Consider the following 22,369-nt stretch of genomic DNA (forward strand, 5'->3'; position numbering starts at 1 on the left):
TATGAACAGCTTCATACAATCCCATACGTTCTATTTTGACACATAGTTACCGCCTAGCGTTTTCGCGTCCGTGCGAACGCTCGCTTATGATTATGTGTTCTAACACGTAACGCTTGTAACTACTGAAAGTGGCCGGTTACTTTTTTCTTTACATTGCATCTTTAAAAATCAACTTAGTTCAACTTTATCAACGATCAAACGAAAGCAATATTTTTAAAGTCGAATCTTTGTTAATACTTTTTTTAAAGCTTTAAAGTCAAAGTCGATTATTCAATGGCTTGAAAACGTTAATTAAATCGATTTGTTCAGCGTTTATTCGATTTTTTCTACTAATCTAATTCAAAATTTAGAGATGTTCGTGACTAGCACAAATATTTTGTGAACGCGCATTGCTAAATAACATCCGCCTCTTTATTTTTAAATCTCACGGTCAATAAACTCGCGCTTTTAAATTGCAAAACATAATATTAGTTAGATGTGCGCAGTTTCTTACGTGGGTGTAAACTGATTTCTGCCTTCAATTCATTAATGAAGTCAGATATAAGGACTACATTGAGACGATAATCGTTTTATCAACAAGCTATTCCCGTCTTCGTCCGAATTATGAAAACTTTAATATTTTTTTTATATTCAAATACACAAATTACAACCATAGCAAACTTGCTTCCTTAATGTTGGCAGCTTGTAGTTTTGTCTCTTTCCCGCATGATGTTTTTTTTTTCAAATGAATTACTACCTATGTTTAATAGCATGTAAATATAGCCTAAAACATGTTCTATATATTAAACTTTTTATTAAAAAAAGAATTATTCAAAAATATGATGTAATTGCTGACATCTTAGGCTACTTACATCTTACGCTTTATTATAATAGTATAGATTATACGTCTGTAGTGTACACATCAACTCAAATATCAAGCCAACGATTTTGGCACGTGTTATTGGGGCATTTCTTGCATCGCGTCTTAAACCAGTCAGACTGTCTGCTCTCGTTTAGTTTAGGCTTTAAGATTTCTTTTTATAATTACAATTCTTATAACAATAACGTAATATAGCAGTATTAAAGTTTTAAAATATTAAGTAAGTATCAAGTAAACATTTATGTTAGTTTATACAATTTCACTGAATATACAATACGTACAAGAATCTCTTAGGTGAATGTTTACTGGAGATTTGAAATTGTAATTTCGGTCACGCGGATCGCCACGATACGTAGCGTCGGTATTTATTCACTTTTTGACCTATACTTTTTGTTTTATATTACGTAATAATAGGTCATTCATCGGTGTTAGATACGCCATAACTTCTGCATTATGTTTGTTGATTGCCTTGAATTTTTTTCTCTGTTATCAAATTTTCAAAAACTAAATACCAGTGTTACTTCTGTGTTAATTCTTTTTTACACCGCATTATTGACATTACGTTCGTTCTAACCTTCAAACAATGTAAATGCTAAACAAAAACAATGTTTCCTGTCTACTGAATAATCAACAAATGTTATGTCATAGAGCTAGGTTCTAATGTATGTTAAATTGGTTAAAATATTCTTTTTCAACGTAAAAATTGTTTAACATACAGAACAAAAAAATCAGAGCAGTTTTCCTTTGGATGTAACTAAATACTGTACGAGTGGACAATTTAAGTTGATAACGGTATTTTAAAAGGCTTTTGACTTCATCAAATATAACATTTGCATTTATAATTAAATGATTCTAAACGATTGTGGTCTCTACCTAATAGTATATTATCAGATAGTGTTGGGTACTCTCGATGTCAAGAAATCGACCGATTAACGAAGTTGGCTATCGATTAGACGTCGGAATGCCCCAGGGTAACGAACTTGGCCCTCAACATTATATCTAGTTTGACTGCCCTCATTAACCGTTAATCAATTACTAAATAAATACGCTGAATTTATGTTTAAGAAACATAAAATAGATAAAATCTTAGTAATGCTTGGTAAAGAAAACTTCTAACGCTAAGGATCGATAAGCAGTCGACATTTTTTGTATGTTACATTTACTTACTTCTTGTATATGCTTCTACCGAATAGGCTATAACCAGTGATTGTAATTCTTGTCACATTTAAGGAAGTAGTACGTGTAGATATAAATGTAGTTAAGAGCCAATCTTTTGATTTATACAATGATTGTCGACTCTATGTGGTTTATATTACACAAATGATTTGTACAAAATACTAACATTTCTAGCGTGCGCATACCTTAAACTATTTTTTGTGCGATTGTCGATTGTTTCGCTGCCTATTCAACTGATTAGTTGCACAACTGAATATCGAATAGCTTACACACCTCTAAGCTCATAAGAATCAAGGCAGACTAAAGTGGTAAGAGTGGCGAGAATTTTAAAATTTTTAAATGTATTAATGATTGTGTTTTAATTGGAACTGTAAGTATTGTATTTTAAATAAAATAAAGTAAACAAAGTCCTTGGATTCACCACGCCAGGGGGAGTACGACGGGGCGGCATAAGGCAGCCCATAAAAAAGAAAAAAGCTGTGCGATATTTTAGTTTCATGTGTGCGCACGCTCTTACACGTTTGTAGCTTGTTCAACACTTGATGTTCAGTGATAATATAGTTGAACAATCAATAGTTATTCAGATATGAGTACTTAATGGCGCCCATGTACCTCTTGAACATTTTTATCGTGAAAAATTACTATTACTATTGGCTTGACAAATAATTTCGCTCAGTGGCTTAAACACTTGACTTGGAATCTACATATATATGTACATAATTTACCCGACGTTCTAACGGTGAAGGAAATCGTGATGTCTGCACATATCGGCGAATAAATTCAAAAGATATGTGTGAAGTCAATCCGCATTGCAGCGTGGTTGACTATGGCCTAGTAACCCCTCAGTGGGGCGTCGCGGTGGCAAGCGCAAGCTATCCCGTGGCGTCCCACACAATGGCCAGGAGGGAACGAAGGGGTTTAGTGAGGTATGCCCCCCACTATGAGGGGGGAGAGTCCCACATAACTCTCATGTCTGCCCAGAGGCATGGAGTATGCAGAAAGTATTCCCCTTCGGAAAAAAAAAATGGCCTAGTAACCCCTAACTTAGGGTAAACTCCGAGCTCCTCGGTAAAGATGTATAGTGAGCTGATGATGATGATTGTAATTGTAAACAGAATCGCAAGTTATTAGGCCGATTGACGTCTTGTTTTCAATGAAATTGTAATACGATACGAGTAACATACGTCAAAGTTCGTGGCACTATCGATGCCGTTGAACTCTTGAAGGTTGTGTTCACCAAACATTGTTTTCATTTTCCTTATGCTCATACATAAAAAACGAAACACATGTATGTAGTAAATATTTGGTAATCTTGTTTTCAAACAAAGTATTTATTTATGCAAACATGATAATGTTCTTTATAGTATACGAATTGGACATTGTCTCTTTATACTAAAACTAGCTGTTCCCGTGCGACTTCATCCGCATGAAATTATTTTATTGTTTACATTTGTCAAATTATTATTAGCAAATGTCAAACTTACATGACATGACAAACCTTGGCAATCTTGTTTCCTTGATGTTGGCAGCAACATGGTCTCTTTCCCACATTAGGGTTGTTATCCAAAATAGTTACCCCTAAGTTTAATGGCGTGAAAATATACAGCCTAAAGCGTGACGTAAGTGAAGGGCTTTTTATTAAAAAAAATATTATTCAAAAATATGGTGTAATTGCTGACATCTTAGGCAACAAAGAAGTGTGTGTTTACGCTTTATTATAATAGTATAGATAAATAAAACTTTTACGCTAAGCTTGTTTGGTATCGCCTAAGATTGTTGGAGAAAGGAGGTGAACGAGTTAGCGATTAACCTCATATAACCATCCAGCGCTGGCCACAAACATCGCAACAACCGGAAAAGTAAATGCGGTTGCATATTTACCAAAGATTAGGCAGTGTCGCAGAATGTACACTGTATTCTATGCGTCAGATTACAGCTACTGTTTGTGATGTTAGTTTATTTTAATTGTAGGTAAATACTAACATGATTAAACTGGTCAATCTACATCTGACCGATGCCTTAATTATGCCTTGAGTTAGGTTTTTTTTTTATTTCCAATGGGTTTTTAGGTCAACTGTTGACGTGTACTTTATGTACTTTTTCTAAACTTAGAAAGTACTCTAAGAAAATTACCACACGTAAGTTCAGTGACGTTATTATATCAATCGATTTAATTAAAAAAAATGCTACTTTGGAATTTTTATCAATATTAGTTGAAATCGAAATCAAATAGTTTCCTTATGTGACTCGTAACCATCTATTTCATTCTTGGTAGACTTTAGATTTATTAATTAATCGATGAACGGCCTGAACTGGGGTTTTATTTACATGAGTCATGTGACGTCATTCACACGTCATAGTACAAAGTCTAGTCGGCCATGGATCAATTCTTAGTCACAGGTACTTAATGTAACGATTATTGTCTCTTCTCTTAGTTTGAAAATTATATCAGCGTAAAAATTAACTATTAACTAAGGGAGAAACAAGATGGAGAGGGATGACGTAAGAGGCGATATTGCGTTTAACAATAACTATCTATACTGATATAAAGAAGAAAGATTTTTATTTTTGTATTTATTGAAATACATCAAAAACTACTGGACCAATTTAAAAAATTCTTTGACCATTAAAAAGCTACGTTATCAGTGAGTAATATAGGTTTTTTTTTCTTTTAATTTCACGACGAAGTCGCAGCAACAGCCAGTATTATAAAACACTAATTCATTCAAATTTCCAGAAACTTCGAAACATCATTGAAATTAGAATGTACATTGTAAAGGATTGGTAACTATGTATTGAAGTAAAGGACAGGAATCAGAAAATAATGGATGTAGTTACCTATGCGCATAATATCAGCGCCCCGTATCCCTGGCCACTGAGAACTTATATATACGAGTGATTTGTATGCGAACAAACAGTCAATTGTGCTATTCAATATGATGCGCCTCTTTACGGTTGATCTATGACAATTGTTAAAAAGTGAAGTGTTTCGATCAGTGTTTGTGATTATCAGTGAAAATGAAGATGTAAATATAAACATCATGATTATCTTATTATTTTTATATTTAATAGCGATTCTTGATCGAAGCTGTAAGTTGATTTTTGATTTTATTAAATACTAGGTGTTCCAGTGCGGCTTCATCCGCATGAAATGTCAATATTCAAATGCACAAATGACAATTGCTTCCTTGATGTTGGCAGCAACTTATGGTCTCTTTCCCACATAAGGATTTTTATCCAAAATATTTAATGTTTAATAGCGTGAAAATATATAACCTTAAGCGTGACGTAAGTGTAGGGCTATTTATTATAAAAAAACTATTCAGTAATATGCTGTGATTGCTGACATCTTAGGCAACAAAGAAGTGTGTATTTACGCTTTATTATAATAGTATAGACTAGGGGAATGCATACCACGGTAGACATCGCAATTCTAAATTGTCTGTTTTAAATTTCCTGTACAAAATACTCGGATATCCTCAGAATATTATACTAAAGTTTTATCACAATCTGTTATAGTTAGTCTAAATAAGATAGATTAGTTTGATAAATGACGCATATGAAGTATCGAATGCTATTTGTATGAAGACAAATGCCGTACATAATAGACAGGTATCGTAGTGACGAAACAAATACGCAAACTTAACTTATTTAGAGGACAATTCTATTATTGATTATAATGTAGAGAATTAAGCGATGACAGTAATAATAGCGAAATCCAATTAGATTACGTACGACTGTAATAGTAGTGAACATTTATTTACTCTTATTATCTGTAATGGTCATTATTAATTTGAGAAAACAGTGTTTTTTTTTTAAATTCACAAGTTATAACTATTAATCTATCGATTCCAACTTCTATAAGAATAAAAATCGATAAGATTCATGACTGATTTTACACAACCCATCCCTACTAAATTTGAAGTGAATTGTCAAACTAATCTAACTTATTTAGACAACTGCTAAACCACTGAGCCACCGACGCTCTTTTTTCTTTTGGTAATGCAACAAATTCTTTAAAAATCACTTTTATCCTGTGATTTATATGAATTGAAAATTATTTAATCTTAAGTAGCCAAAGTTGATTATGTCAGCGAAGGCGAATTTTACGATTCATGTTTATAGCTTCCTTCGTAGTCTGAATACTGATGCTGAAGTCTGATTTGTGATAGATAAGTGAGCGGACATTACTCAAGCTTATGGTTTGCATTTTTATTCGGATTCATGAAGGTCGGTCCGGTTTAAGTTTATGAGTATCCAGTGGTAGAGAACGTAAGGTTAGCATGTTATGGGCATGTTATGAGGATGAATCGCATGTTACATTATGAGTGAGAAAGTGTACACCGAACTACCTCAAGACCATAAAAGAGATGGATGGATTGTGTAGAAGGTGACATGATCAAAAAGGGAGTGACTGAGATGACGTATGATAGAGTTATGTGGAGACAAAAACCTGTTGCGCCACTACGGGAGTAGAATAAGGTGGAAGATGATGGTGATTGTGAGGATGGGTCCGGTATTGCCGAATATGCTAAGCTAACATATACCATTTTTAAAGAGCAAAACTTAATGGTCAACCGTTAATTTATCTATAGAAAAATAAGAATAATGATATTTTTACCATCATAATCGTGGGAACTGTTAAACAGGAATTTTAACCGCATTGTATACTTTTTAAATTTAGCTGAACGTCAAGGAATCACAATAAGTTATAAACACAGATTAAGCAATGAAAATTTCATGTGAACATCAATAGAATGCAATTAATCCGGCCATCAAACTGGAAACGGAACTGATATTTAACGACAATTTTATTACTTTTCGACACAAAATGGCGATGACGATACTGTTAGCTGCGAAAATTCTACATCTAATTTAGATGGGCGTCACCAGGACTACAGCCCCCTTCCCCCAGAAAATCGAAAAATCTAGAATATAATTACTACTACTTATAATACCAGCTGCCTACTCCCCTAGATCGTAAACTCTAAGTCCTCGACTTGTTCGTGATGGATGTTTGTTAGAGTTTGTAGTCTTAACTGGTAGAGGATAGTCTGGAAGAACATATAAGCTACTTACTTTTTTTTTAATTCTATGCGAACCGATTCGCGGGCAAAGGCTATTGTTACATAATCTAAAAGTATAACTTCTTAAAACATGAGTTATTGTAGGCATTAAAAATTGACAACAAATTGTGTTCAAATACAATTGTCAAAGCTATAAATATTTTTTGCTGTGCCTCAGAATTATAGTAAATATATTATATCAGATAATTTACATAGTCGGATAACGTATTACAGTTTACTTCTGGACAAAACTTAGGAAAAACAAGAAAAAAAGAGAACCTTGACTTATGTCGCCGTTCCAGTTTACCATATTCAAGGATAATTTTTGGTTATATAAAATTTGTTTTGTAGAGTGATGCAATGTCTTTATCCAGAGAGCCATATCTAATTTATTGGTCATACTAGCTTTCGCCCGCGACTCCGTCCGCGTGGAATTAAAAAAACAAAAGTGAGTAGCCTATGTGTTCATCCAGACTATCCTCTACATCTACCAAATTTCAACGAGATCCGTTCAACCGTTTAGGCTACAAACTCTTACAAACATCCATCCAATCATCTAAACTTTCGCATTTATAATATTAGTAAGATTACAAAGATTATTTAGTAATTTACATCTGAATTTGTTAATTATACAAAAAGCATGATTCTCTTGTGATTATAACGTTCCAACAAAGTATGAAGATACGTAGCTAGGATAAATCTTGTAATTCAATAATTCTAACGTTACGTTTAAGTATTTGATTTTGGTATTCCTGAACGCGTTCGTAATTTTACGAGTATGTCGTCCATAAACGAGATTGCGATCTGTCGTAAAATCTACGATAGTTGCAAAATGGCCGCCATGGATTAATGTTTGGCGCGCTTTTAACAATTCTCGACATCATAGCTTCACAGTCAATTACTAAGAATTTGCGTCAAATAAAATAAAATATTTATTATAAAATCAGTAATTTGAGACTTTAAGTTCACACAATTTTTTAATGCTGTCAATTGCTGGTGTTGTAAAATCAATCCCTTTGAACGAATTTAACATTGCTAAAACTAATAAAGATCTTATCTATCTCTCTGCGTTTAGAATTCTTAAAAGCATTTGTTATTCATCGGGAAAATCCTAACAAATAAATGTAATAAAAAAACTTAGAATAATGTCGAACCTCTACCGTTTATTCTACTTTGAACTAAGAATAAAATTTGGACCCATTTTTATTGCTATATGTTCCTTATCATTAAATTGTACATATTAGTCGTGCGCAGAAGGTTTGCCGATGATTTCCCCACTCACTAACACAGACCACGTCGCGCGCTCTTTTGCTCTGTACCGTCAGTTAATGCGTGACGTCATACGACTATCGGCAAAGCTTTCCGTGCACGAATTATACTTGTCTAAACTAAAATAATATTTGAACGCTTTCGTTCGTCGTGATATAAACAATTCTCATTGTATTGTTGTTAATCATTGCGTTTGCATGAACTGTCTAATAATCATTTTTGCTTGTTGACAGGCATGAAAATGACTATGTCGACGACAGCGACGATGAGCGCGCGGGTCCACAGGAAAGTGATACATAAGCGGCCGCACCCGGGCAAGTCGGGGCTCCCGGGCAAAATGTTGCACGCGGGCAAGATGGCGCACCCGGGCAAGAGCGCGCACAACCCGGGCAAGTTTGCTCACCTCGGCAAACTCGGCAAACTGTCGCACTACACGCACACGCACTCGCTGCGCCCCCCGGAACCGTGCGACAACAGTAACGACAGCGGGCTCGGTCCGGACCCAGTCAACAGGTGAGGCTTACGGCCGGTCTCCGGTCTTTGTCGCCGCTCTGTGTTGTCGCCTTACGGGCTTAACCGCTAGCGTATATGTTTAAATATCATTGCATACCATAGCATCGACCTAACACGCTAACAAGCGCCTCACAATGTCTGTATTCATTCACACGGTTTACACATATTATTTATAATGCTAATGTTAATTACCACAATATCTGGCTTTACTTTTGTTAGAAAATGTGTGCAAAACGGTTGTCGGTATATAAATCCAAATCTAGATGATTGGTACAACATTTAAAATTAAATAGTGATTATATCCAACTAATAGTAGTTTAATTGGAACATAATGATAGTCTACCAAATGTGTAGGTCGCACGCACGCAGTCTACTTTCAAAACCATATTGAATACTTGTAGATGTTATGAGAAAATATGCTACAAATCGGATCTCATTTCATTCAATTCACTGTTCCAACTTGTAACCTATTAAAATTTAAGCTCTATAATACAGTGATTTGCACGACATCTTAGTCGGCCTTCGAATTCGCAGTACGTAGCGATGTACAGGCACGTATCGTGTCGTCTTATCTGATTGTTGCAATCTTGCGAACGAATTCTTAGATGTATTTATCGAGTACTAGATTGTCTGATAACGCACGATAACGCGTGGCGCCTGCCCTCTTTACTATTAACGATTATTATACATTTGAGCTGACTCATCGGTTATCCAATAAATTAGTAGACAATCTGAATTAGGAGAGTTTGTTGTCGTGAAACGTTGTCATAGCCTACACTAAATTAGGGTGGCTAGGCCATAATCAACCACGCTGGCCAAGTGGAAACGTTTTAGGTAAAAGAAATTGCTGAAACACTTGAGCAAAAACAATGTCTTTTATTTTACAAATACAAGTATTTTGGCAGTAGACAATGGTATACACACAATTATCGTGAAATAAACTACGCCATAAATAAATAAAACCTTTATTATTTAACCCTAATAAAAAAATATATTCCTTGGGTCCTGCACTATAATCCTGTGCTGCATGAGCCTTTTCCCATTTGTGAAAATCAATAAGTGCCTTAAAAAATAAAGAAAAACATTACAAAACTTTAGCACAAAAATAATCATTGCATGGATATATAATACAAATCATTCTGTATATTAAATGGGCATATAGCGAAAATAGCCTAATGGTTAAGGGTGAATTCCGATCACAAAGTCGAGGGTTCGAATCCAACCATTGGACTAGTCATGAACATTCCTAGCACAAGCCTGGAACTTGGAATAGTAAAAGAATATTACATATACAAAAAACACATGATATCGCTTATGGTTGTACATAATGCCAGGGAATTGTACATTGTAATTAACTATGGTAAAGATTTAAGAATTACGCGTCGATATTAATAAGTTAATTTTATGTGCTTTGTTCATGTTATTTCTAAGAGCATAATTGTAAATACTATATTATCTCCAATCCTCTAATTTTATCCGGGATGACATAGAAAATCAAAGAGAAACGTAAAACAGAAATACTAGCTTTCTTTTCTATATTTCAGATCATTTATATGTCTAGAATAAAATTTTTCTTTAACAGAGAGCCATTAAAATAGTATAATAATAAATCTACTATCTAGAAATTTCAAAAAGACCTTAAAAGGGATATGGCAACATTTTTATCAACAATTGATAGTTCTTTTGCTTATAGTGTGTCTAAATACGATAGATTAGCTTGATAAATGACGCATACGAAGTATCTAATTCTATTTGTATGAAGGCAAATGCCGTACTTAATAGACAGGTATCGTATTGACGAAACAAACAGAGGCGAAATCCAATTCGCCTACGAAGGCTGTAATAGTAATAAACATTTATTTACTCTCATAATGGTCATTATTCATTTGAGAAAACAGTGTTTTTTTTTTAATTCAAAAGTTATAACTATGAATCTATCGATTCCAACTTCTATAAGAATAAAAATCGAAAATCGATAAGATTCATGACTGATATTACACAACCCATCCCTACTAAATTTGAAGTGAATTGTCAAACTAATCTAAATTATTTAGACACACTATAACTTACCACTTTACTTCTACTGTCATTCAGTCATTCGTTCGTTCCTATATTCAATACGCTCTCAACTCTAGTTCACACTTCGACGTATATATCGGCGCGAAAACATTACTTCATCTCATAACGTCAATAAAATACCACGTGCTAATGAAGACTTAGTTTTAAGCGTTGAAATTATCATCTAAAATCATAATTGCATTTATTATTCCATATTTATTTCTTGAAATTGATTTTAATATTAAAAATTGTTAAATTCATTATTGTAAGTTTCCTATAAATAGAGCCGCCGACCGAGCATGAGGCATTCTCACTCGAGTCGTCGAATAGTACGGAGCTCTGCTCTACTAAGTGAAAATAAATTGTTGTAAAGTTCTTTTGTTCTTTTTGATGAGTGATCACCATGAAGAGTATAATAGTGACGTCAGCAATGCTGACGTCACTCTTTCTAAAAACACTTCTGGCGCCGGTCTGCCGTTATATATGTCTCATACATTTTCAATCGTATACATCCGTGATGTACAACTTGTTTCCATGTTTTGTAACTTTGAACTCTATTACGTAGAAGTTAAGACGTTCGTTACATTGTATATAATCTTCGACTCCAGTCTACACTCAACTAAAACGTTTTTTATTTACGTATTTAGTGTATAATTAACACAATTATATTGTATTAGATAATGGACTCGGGACAGGGTGTGCAATCGGCTTTTAACTGGTTTGAAAACAGGTTAAAATATTATCGAACTGAATACTCGAAAATAGTATTTCAGTTAGCATTGAGGTACCAATGTTAACTTGTTACTTTTAAACATAAAGTTAGGTAATTCTGTATTTAACTTTATTTAAAATATTTTTTATTCTGTCAACTCTAATATGTTTGAAGTTCTTAACAAAATATGTTTCTTACATATTAATGTTAGTTTTTGGATTGGATACTCCTTTATCCTTCGTATTCGTACCCATAAGAAATGGATACGGAATACTTATCGGTGCGCGTGAACGTTCAGCACGAGGTATATCGGCGCAGGCGCACGTGGTGGCCACGTATTTTCGGCGCAATCTACCTCACGACCTCATGACTCACCCACTCACATTCGCGAATAATCAATGACCGTAAGCTGCACTCTTTGATCCATCGGTAAGCTAAAATAAATTTTATTCCATCTGTTTTTATATCGACTTTTGAATAACGGTCCGCGTTCGTAAACATTTTCACATTTTTGCTTACGTTTGAACGCATTGTTACTCTATCCGCATACGAGAACAATTTGTTTATCCATGCGCTCACGTGGATTCATTCATCAATTTCCAACGGTTTTTTATACTTTAAAACGAAATTTAAAATTTAAAAGATGATTACAGACATGTGTGGCAAAATTTTAGCTATTATTAATCAAAAAATTAGAGCTAGCGGTTACCCTTTACAACGGAGATATATTTAACGATTTTTACAATTCTATTAACACTGCGACATGAAGCTAAAATCGATTTTTTCGGTGAATTCATTCATTAATTTTGTTTTATAGGCGATATTCAAAATTAAATACACTATACGTAGTGTAAACGATGTATTGGCTCGTGTGCGCAGATGTACGGACACGTCGGAGGAATGGGAGCATGGTGAGGCGAAAAGGCGGCGCGCAGACGACCACCCGGTTAAGGTAGAGTGCGACGACGCTATAGACGCGTACACGTTCGCGCCCGCTCTAGCGCCCGCGCACGCGCCCGCTCCGCTCGACACGCCGTCCGCACCGCTGCCCACTCCCGTGTACGTTGCACCACCTTTTTTTAACAGACTCCAAAAGGATTCTCAATTATTCTTTATTCTTATTTGTACCACAAATCATTGTTCTTAATGGACCACTTATATTTTACAATGAAGAGTTGTTGAGGGGTTGTGCTTATTTTAGAACGGCAATCTTGTGTGTTAGTATCCGGCTAGTAAGAGTGATTGTGAAAATATATAGGTTTAGGTGAAATAATAATAAAAAGGTTGTCACCAAGAAGTAGCGGGCAAATATTACCGGATTAAATTAATATAGCCTTCCAAGTAACTTTCAAACCAGCTGCATTATGTCCGCTGTAGGTGCAAGTATTGTGTAAATTGCAATAACAACATTACTAATTGGTGATTTACGTGGGAACTGAAACTAAAATGAAATTCAACCTTACGTAACATAACCGCTTCCTATTGTAGATTTTATGGTACAGTTTGTGAATTTATTTGCACCAATTTTATAGCACTTTACTGTGTCTAGACTAAACACCAAAGTCGTCCAGGACACGTAGGGCGTACAGATAACACGTTACATGTTAACAAAATGGGAGGTCAACAACAATTTTAACTGGTTTCGGACACTGAAGTCGTCCCTATGCGTTCGTTTATTTGTGAACAACCAAAACTGAATTAACTAAGTTTTCTCCGCAACCCCTCCCTCCTTCCGACACTGTAGATGTTAAGATAGGCACGTTCCACACGCCCGGCCACGTCACAGCGATACGTGACGTGTGTTGAGGGCCTTATCGTATCGTCAGCGAGACACGTACTTTATAAAAATGCATAACAAAGCCACTCCCCCTATTTGTAACATAAGAAAGATTTCAAGGTTTTTGTAGTCCAACGTAATTTAGGCTACAGACGTGTATTTGCTATGCAAGATAAAAATCCATACTAATTGTATTTATAATTATTGTATGGAGTTGAAAAACTTAATAGGATTATTGTATCCATCGATCGAAATTAGAAAGGGAACGAATTTTCTGGAGGCTTTTGATAAAAATATCCCTTCAAATAAATACCATTGTAACATTTTCCTCATCAGTATTTACTCGAAATTTCCACAAAACAAACGTGTTTGTAAAACGTCCTTTATTCATTTTCACATAAATACAGTGAAAACTGATACAATGTAGTGAAAGGTAACCATGCGTTGAATTTAATTCCTATAAAGGTACGTAAAACCTCTAAAAAAAACATTATTAGTAACTGAAAATATGTGTTGTTAAACGACTTATGTATTATTTAATTCTTTCAAGATTTATGGATGTGCCTCCCATAATGTACTGTAGACAAAATTTAGTGAATTAATCTCATCTTCTCCAGTACCATTTTTAGGACGCAGTATATCTATGTTTCTACACTTTTACATTGAAAGCCAAGCTAACCTGTCGCGCAAAGGTTTGATCTTTAACCCTTCACCCGGTCCGTTATTAACTTTCTCGCATATAGAGGGTTGGAGAGAATTTGTTGTTTCTCTTAAGAGCGATTCGCAAATGGCATCACCTAGTGGTAAAAGGTTGACCGCTTCATTTGATTACGTCTGGCACAGGAAAGTTTTACTTCATTATGTGTGCTGCGTTATTTTTCTTTCCATCTCTAGCTCGGATCTTAAAAGATTTATGGCTTAAGAATGGATTAATTCGTATTATCACAGATTTTTATTATTGCAAGCGGTAAGTCTATTTTAATGGTGTTTCGATTATATTATTGTTTTTCTTCTCATCAAATCATTATCAGCGTTTAGATGGATATGTTTTGTGTTGTCTGTTAAATATATTCATTGTTTGTTACATGTTGGTTGCAGGATAAGAGCGGGTTGCAGTTTATCTAGTCCAAACATCTCGGAGAGTCCGGGTAAACGGTTCCAGGAGCCGGCGTACCGGGCCTGCGGGGGCAAGCTGGGCAGCAGCGGGAAGCTCGCTGGCAAGTACGCGGGGGGCGGCAAACTAGTGGGGGTGGGGGGCAAGCTAAGTGGCAAGTTGGGGGGTAAGCTGGGGGGCAAGTACGGCGGCAAGCTGGCGCAGGCGTTGGCGCGGCGGCGGGCGCTGGCCGCTATGGCGCACACGGGCCCGGCTGGTCTCGCCGCGCCGCTCACCAGCCGCTCACGAGACGGCAGCGTGGAACTACAAATACTCTGCCAACCCGAGACACAGCATCGCGCGAGGTTCGTTCACATTTTTAATCTAAATTAGTGTTACCATACCTAAATGTACATAAATAACGTCCATATAAGCACGGACAGTAAAAGAAAAGTAGTGAAGACAGAGAAATAAACAACAAGAGAGACATCTGTTTTCAACAGAATACCAAGCTCATCATCTAGAACGATAATTAAAATAATATTACTTTTTTCAGATATCAGACTGAAGGTAGCCGGGGCGCTGTCAAGGATAACTCCGGCAATGGGTTTCCAATCGTTAAGCTGGTCGGCTATGACAAGCCCGCTGTGCTGCAGGTATCTATCACTACTTTTGGTCAACTAACGTGAGTTCCTTAGAAGCAGACTAACTCAATTGTTTGTCAGGTGTTTATTGGAACAGACAGTGGACGCGTAGCTCCCCACATGTTCTACCAGGCGTGCCGCGTGGCGGGAAAGAACTCGACGCCGTGCCGCGAACGAAAGGAGGATGGCACCGTGCTCATCGAGCTGGACCTAGATCCTAGCAAGAACTGGCAGGTCACCTGCGACTGCGTCGGAATACTCAAGGTCACTACTACTTCTTTACCTATAATATCTTCATTTATTACTACGTTCTTTTTTATCAGACTGAGAATGTAATCTTTTCGAGTCAGTTTCTATACATTACCTCTTTAGTTGGTCATCGAAAGCTCCAAATTGGTCTTATTGGAGAATAATACGTCTTGATGCATTTCATTGTCCCCTAAATAAGTGGACAATCGGAAGTGTGCGTTGTGCGGGGCGTTATCGCGGTAGTTGGGGGGCGAGCGGGGGGTTGGCAGTCGCGACCTTTGTCCCCGACGTATCGCTGCGACGTTTTATCTTAGGTCAATGCGCCGTCGCGTCTTCGTACCATTTCTTGCTTCTATTCGATAATAGATTCTTAATATTATTTCTGTGTCATAATATGGGACAATGATTTTACAACGCTACTATGATGACAACAATAATAATGTCTCGGTATATCTGTACTTTTATGCTTTCAATGCCATGTCATTTTTGTTGACAACAATCATTTTCGTCTACGAGATAGAACCCTCGTTAACAACAGAGCTTTTTATTAGTTGATAGTTTGATCTGATCTGACCAATTCATACTGATTAAGCACCCGAATAAATATCTGCCGATAATAAAACTGTAGCCTGTAGGGGATCTAGAACAGTTTTTACTGGACCACCAAACAAACACTTCATTGTGTCAACTTCAATTCGAAGATTTATATAAAATGTATGTATTACAGGAACGTAACGTGGACGTAGAGCATCGGTTCGGGGAGGCGCTAGGGGGTGGGGGTGGAGGCGGTGCGGGAGGCGGGCACTCTGCGCGCGGCAAGAAGAAGTCCACGCGCTGCCGCATGGTGTTCCGTACAGACATCGTGGACGCCAACGGACGATCCGAAACCTTGCAAGTCTGCTCCACGCAAATAATATGCAGTCAGTATCTACTACATTCTACTCTGTTCTTGAATTAAAATTGAATAGACTTTTAATCCAACAAGACCCTAAACATTGCCTTTTTTATGCTCTTTGTATACTAAGCTTTGTTGTAATTCAGCTCAACCCCCTGGTGTTCCGGAGGTCTGCCGGAAGTCGCTGGTGTCGTGTCCAGCAACCGGCGGCCTGGAGCTGTACCTGCTCGGCAAGAACTTCCTCAAGGAGACGCGCGTCGTCTTCTGCCAGCGCCAAGACGGACACACCACCTGGGAGGAGGAGGTCGTGCCTGACAAGGAATTCCTACAACAGGTATGGTGATATTCCAGATATTCATTTTAGTATTTCTAAAAACATTAAAACATCATTTCAGATCTTTTAGTGTCATAAATGTTATGGATAAAATATGCAAAGAGAGGCAAATTTATGAGTTTTAGGGTCCGCTGAATGAATAATTTATTTCTGTAGAATTTAGAATCTTTCAGCGTTTTCTTCTCTTTATCTCTCCCTCTCTCTCTCTCCCCCTCTCTCTCTCTCTTCCCGTCTCTCTCCCCCTTCCCCTCTCTCTCCCCCCCCTCTCTCTCTCTTTCTCATCTCCGCCAAGGCAGTGATCGGTAGACTTATTATCCAAAGAGCCATACGAAACTTTCAACAAATAAAAAAAATCTTGTTTAGCAAACTTACACTACACTTAACAAAACTAAGAGTCTGTCCCACCACTGGCTGATAGAGACTCAGATAGCTTAAAAACGAGATCATTGTCAGATAAGGGAACAAAATCCGATATTTTACATGTTCGACAATTATCAGACAATTTATAATTTGATAGGACTGACACTTAATATCAGACGAATGATGTGTTGGCATCTCCTTGGATTGTATAAATAAGAGCCGCAGTTAAGGAGTTAAAAAGACAATTTAAGGATCAATAAAGACTGGATATGTAACAGTTTTCGACACAACTATCACACTAGGGAAATCTTTAGTTTCGTGTTAATGTGACGCGTTATTTGTGTTGCAGACGCACCTCGTGTGCTGCGTACCGGCATACCTGCGGGCAGACATCGCGGAGCCGGTGACGGTGCAGCTGTTCGTGCGCTCCGGCGGCCGCGCCTCCGAGCCGCACGCATTCCGCTACACGCCGCCCGGCCGCGACGCTCTCCACTGCACATTGCACCACTCGCAAGGTACCCCTTAACCCCATTGCCCCACTATAACCCCATTGCCCCACTTTTACCCCACACACTAACCCCCGTACGCGCGCTTTTTGTTGTCAGAGATTTTTTTATTTCAAATGGTTTCAATTTTATAATGAACATAAACAATTTCATGTCATAAGATTATTAAATAATAACGTACTTAGGTTATTTTTAGTAAGAATTTAATTAAAATAAAAAAAATGAATATAAGTTTTTGATATACATATTCCTATGATTATTTTAGGTTATGTAGCACTTAGAGTTAAAAAATATATAATTTGTCTACTAATTTTCACATTAGTAATAATAAACCTTTTGCGCTTTAAAAATATCTCTATGCTTATTTTATGTAATACAACAAAAACCGTGCTTTGGTTGTGTATACGATATATTGTTTAATATATCATATTGTGTTGTCTACAATAATTGCATGCGAAAATGCTTTGGTCAAATAAAATTAATTCGAAATTGCTCTTAGATAATCTAACACATTAACCTCAAAATTGTCACAAGGGTTTTCGATTTGTTGAACAAAATCAGAGTTTTATTTAAAAATGAAAAAAAAGAAGTTCCCTTTGTGACAAATTTTTATGCGATTTAGAAAATGTAATAATTCAGTGGAAAAATAGATGTCAATATTTGCAAAATGTGTAATAAATGTCAATGTTTGCAAATTGTTTGTTGCAAAATGTTCGCATCAGTTTTTTAATAACATTTATTTTGCTTTTACTGAATTGTACCTGAAATTAATCTGTTGACCTGTAGTATATTCTTTTATTATAGCTTCTGGTATCCATGAAGTACGCAAAATGAGTATTATTATTAATGCCATAATGTTAACTAGCAAAAATAATGGCAGATTAACTCCAAATGCAACTTTTAAACCTGCTATCGACTTTGTCAATTTTCTTATTACTGTGGTAATAACGGTAATACGTTACAATATTTTTTCCATACGTAAAATTTTAAGATAACCAAAAACAAAGCAAAGGGGGAAGTTGTATTGGGAGTGAGTCATCTCTAACAATCAGAATGTTGCTTTCTAATGCCATAACAAGTTGTCCGTTGCTTGTTGTTCATTGTGTACCGCATGTAGTGTACGGTGGTTGTTACCATAGACAATATTATGTGAGAAATATTCTTTTAGAAGAAATGACTGATGCGCAATTGGCGTATGTTTCTTTTTCCCTTTCTGTTCAAGCTAGGTCTGTCTAGGTAGCGAGTCGGCCGCCGCAGCCCGCTCCGCGCCGCCCGTCACGGTACTGACACTCACACTCACTGACACTGCGCACTGCGCCACCGTACCGTACCCCACACTGCGCACTGCGCCACCGTACCCCACTTCTGCCCCACATTGATACTGCTCACTAAGCCGCCGTACCGTGTCCCACACTGACACTGCGCACTGCGCCACCGTACCGTACTTCACACTGCGCTCTGCGTCACCGTACCGTACCCTACACTGCGCACTGCGCCACCATACCGTACCCAACACTGCGCACTGCGCCACCGTACCCCACTTCTGCCCCACAATGACACTGCTCACATAACCGCCGTACCGTGTCCCACACTTACACTACGCACTGCGCAACCGTACCGTACCTCACACTGTGCTCTGCGCCACCGTACTGGAACCCACACTTACACTGCGCACTGTGCCACCAAATCGTACTTCACATCTACTACACACTGATACTGCGCACTGCGCCACCGTACTCCACATCTGCCTCACTCTGACACAGCGCTCTGCACCACCGTACCGTACCCCTCAAAAACACTGCTTCACTGTACCATACTCCATTTCTACCTCACACTGACATTGCGCTACCATACAACTGTAGCCATTTACCCAAATTTTCTATCCTCAGAAACACTGAGCCACTGTTCTCAACTCTGTATCAATTTCCACAAACAGTTCATCAAATAATACATTTTTTATTACTTTTAATTTTACTAATACTTATTTGTAACGCTCTACAAAAAGGGGTCCTAGTTAATACCACAATGACAGCATGAATTCCTTCCAATAGATCCTATATGCTCAGTAGATCTTTTGTTAACTTTGCCCACTTTGCCTTTCTTTGTACTAACATCTACTGTTTTATTTATTTATATTTTTTATATGTACAGTTGGCAGTCTCACGATGTCTTAGTCTTACATAACAAAAATACATACACACGTACCGGCGACTACTCTACTCTTATACATTACAATGCAAAAACCACAAATCAAAATACGAACGCTGTTTTACTAATAAACGTCATAAATAAGAACTATCATTCTCGATAATATTTACAGATATCGGTTACAGTTTCAACTTCAATTTTTTTTTAATATTTGTAACGTCACTTTAATTTCAGTAATTATGATGCGAGTCATTTTAATTTTGATATTTTTGATCGAACTCGGTAATCCCTTACTTTAAATTCGATGAATTAAAAAAATTGTAATACGATAAAAGATTCATCCGTTTTTTTGTAATAGCTCCCTAATTACTAGATCGAATTCGACGGGAAAGTTTAAGGAAAAAAAAAGATTAAGTACCTGTCCCACCACTGGCTGATAAAGGCTCAGATTATAAATGACGTCACTGACAGATAAGGGTACAAAATCCGATATTTCCATCACATGTTTTACATGTTCGATTGTTGAGACAATTTACAATTTGGTGGAACAGGCCCTAAAGCAAAAAATCCTTTTGTTACCTATTTTAGTTAAATTTAACTCAGGCTATACAAACGATAGGTAACGTATATTTGAAAATACTTTTATTTCAGTTTACTCTTTAATTGGATTATATTATTTTTACTAATTCGTTGTCTAAATTTATCTTTAATGATATGTTTTTCTTGACTTTTTAATATATTACAAATTTTCTTATATCACACAATCGAGAAATTACTTTCAATAACACATTTTTTTACAGTTTTTACACATCCCCTCCCCAAGTAGCTAGTATCTCCCGTGCCGCCCAAAGAGTTACCTTACCCTGCACTGCGCAAAATACCTCGTTAATAATTTGAAAACCACATTAAAGAAAAAAAAAAGTTTTTGGAAAAAAAATTGAGACTGTTTCTTTTTTGTAGCAAATATTTGTGGTGGTTATATTTTTTTAAAGTATCGACTTGATAGATATAATACCTGATTGAATGCGTCATGTTTTATCTGATGGAGGAATAAATCTTAATCACATTTGAGATACATCTGCGAGATAATTCGTAATGATAAAACGTCATCTGCAAAATACATCCAGTATTATATAATAAAAATATCGATTTTTAATCAAATATTTAATTCATCTTCAAATCTACTTATTTTCAGAAATTAGAAGCAGTTTCAGTGTTTAAAAATTACTATATATTTTTTACTTTGGGCTGATAGAGATCAATAAATTAAAAATTTACATAAAAATCGAGAATGTTCAAAGAAACATTATATTCTCTTTACAAAGTTCTTTCCTTAAAAAATATGAAATCCCGAGTATTTGTATATTTATGTTATGGAAAGCTTTAAATATCGACATAAATAAAAACACAACAAAGTACATAGCGAAGAGGCGAAGAGGATTTGAAAAAGTCTTATCGTTTCAGCAGAGAACGGAGTGAGAAAGCGAGAGTTAGGTTTTATTCCTCCATCAGATAGAATTGGCTACGAAGGTGATTTGCGGCAGTTCAGCAAGCGTAGCGGCACTAGGTAGGCAATAGAGAACGTAAGAACACCTCGACAATAAATTGTGGTGTGTACAGGATCGACTAGCGGAGCCCCTGGCGCCGGAGGAGCGCCCGAAGAGCCGATGCCCGTACTGGCGTGGGGCGGAGCGCCCGGCATGATGCCACCGCCCGCGCTGCCCGTGCGCCGCCCCTCGCTCATCCTGCCCGACCCTCACTCGCCTCTAGGACTCAAGAGCGAGGTACGTCTCTAGCATAATTACGGACACAAAGACTAGCAATTATCTGATCACGTGTAAAAACTATAATCCTGGAACATAAAATTTTAAAACAAAACTAACTAAAACAAGTGGAGTACGTAAACGTGCAGCGCTAGTTCTATAAACTGGCTAACTTGGTTCCAAACGTTTGAAGTGCCGACCAGTTAACAATTTATAATATACCGCCTCGCTGGCAAACGGACTTATCAGTAGTTGGTGAAAAACACTAATTTAATTTGCTACTATTTGTTACAGATGCGCATAATGCAAAAACAGTCTTGTATTCCCTATGACTACATCCATTCCCTGTCCTAACAACTCCCATTATTAGAACTCGTTTACAATATAACAATTACAAAAAATAATTGTTTCCAAACATGTGTACACATATAACATTGTGGGGTGAAAAGACACAGCAAATAGTCGAGAAGCAATTTATGGACGTGACGTGACAGAGGCTGCGGTACTTGCGCAGGTGCAGGACGAGAGCAGCCAGCACTCCGCGCCCGAGGAGGGCTCCTGCGGCGCCGACGGGCCCGAGCTGCGCCCCGCGCACGGCGCGCCGCTCGCCGGCATCGACCTGCGCCTCAAGACTGAGGCTGCCCGCGACAGCGCCTCACAGGTCCGCACCACACCTCACCACACCACATCACGCACTGACACCCCTCAGCGAGAGCGCACACCAATCACATTCTTGTGCCGGTCGCATATAAATGCAAACACAAATGATCAAATATATTGCTGTTTTACCTTAATTACATTCTATTTTAAATGGTCTAAAATAGAATGTAATAGAGAAATATGCCGACAGGTGAACTTCGTGGGCGCGTACGAATCCATGAAGTTGTCTCCGAGCACGCCGGCGCAGAGCCAGCCGCCCTCACCCATCGCCACCTACACGCACTTCA

At 37.2% G+C, this 22,369-nt stretch overlaps 1 protein-coding gene across 1 annotated transcript in view; it reads left to right on the forward strand.

Moving 5' to 3' along the window:
• Positions 1-22,368, forward strand: part of LOC106109950 (nuclear factor of activated T-cells, cytoplasmic 2) — a gene marked incomplete at its 3' end in the record, with an annotated part of 70,440 nt that extends 48,072 nt beyond the window's left edge. Inside the window, exons 3-13 of the mRNA XM_013291607.1 lie at positions 8,604-8,883; positions 12,533-12,712; positions 14,529-14,888; positions 15,080-15,179; positions 15,249-15,431; positions 16,144-16,336; positions 16,458-16,645; positions 17,355-17,520; positions 21,280-21,443; positions 21,937-22,083; positions 22,273-22,368. Of these exons, the coding sequence (XP_013147061.1) occupies positions 8,604-8,883; positions 12,533-12,712; positions 14,529-14,888; positions 15,080-15,179; positions 15,249-15,431; positions 16,144-16,336; positions 16,458-16,645; positions 17,355-17,520; positions 21,280-21,443; positions 21,937-22,083; positions 22,273-22,368 (2,057 nt within the window). The remainder of the gene's footprint in view (positions 1-8,603; positions 8,884-12,532; positions 12,713-14,528; positions 14,889-15,079; positions 15,180-15,248; positions 15,432-16,143; positions 16,337-16,457; positions 16,646-17,354; positions 17,521-21,279; positions 21,444-21,936; positions 22,084-22,272) is intronic.
• Between the last annotated feature and the right edge of the window lies 1 nt (position 22,369).

Source organism: Papilio polytes, unplaced genomic scaffold (genome assembly GCF_000836215.1).
Source record: "Papilio polytes unplaced genomic scaffold, Ppol_1.0 DF820956.1, whole genome shotgun sequence".
Taxonomy (NCBI): domain Eukaryota; kingdom Metazoa; phylum Arthropoda; class Insecta; order Lepidoptera; family Papilionidae; genus Papilio; species Papilio polytes.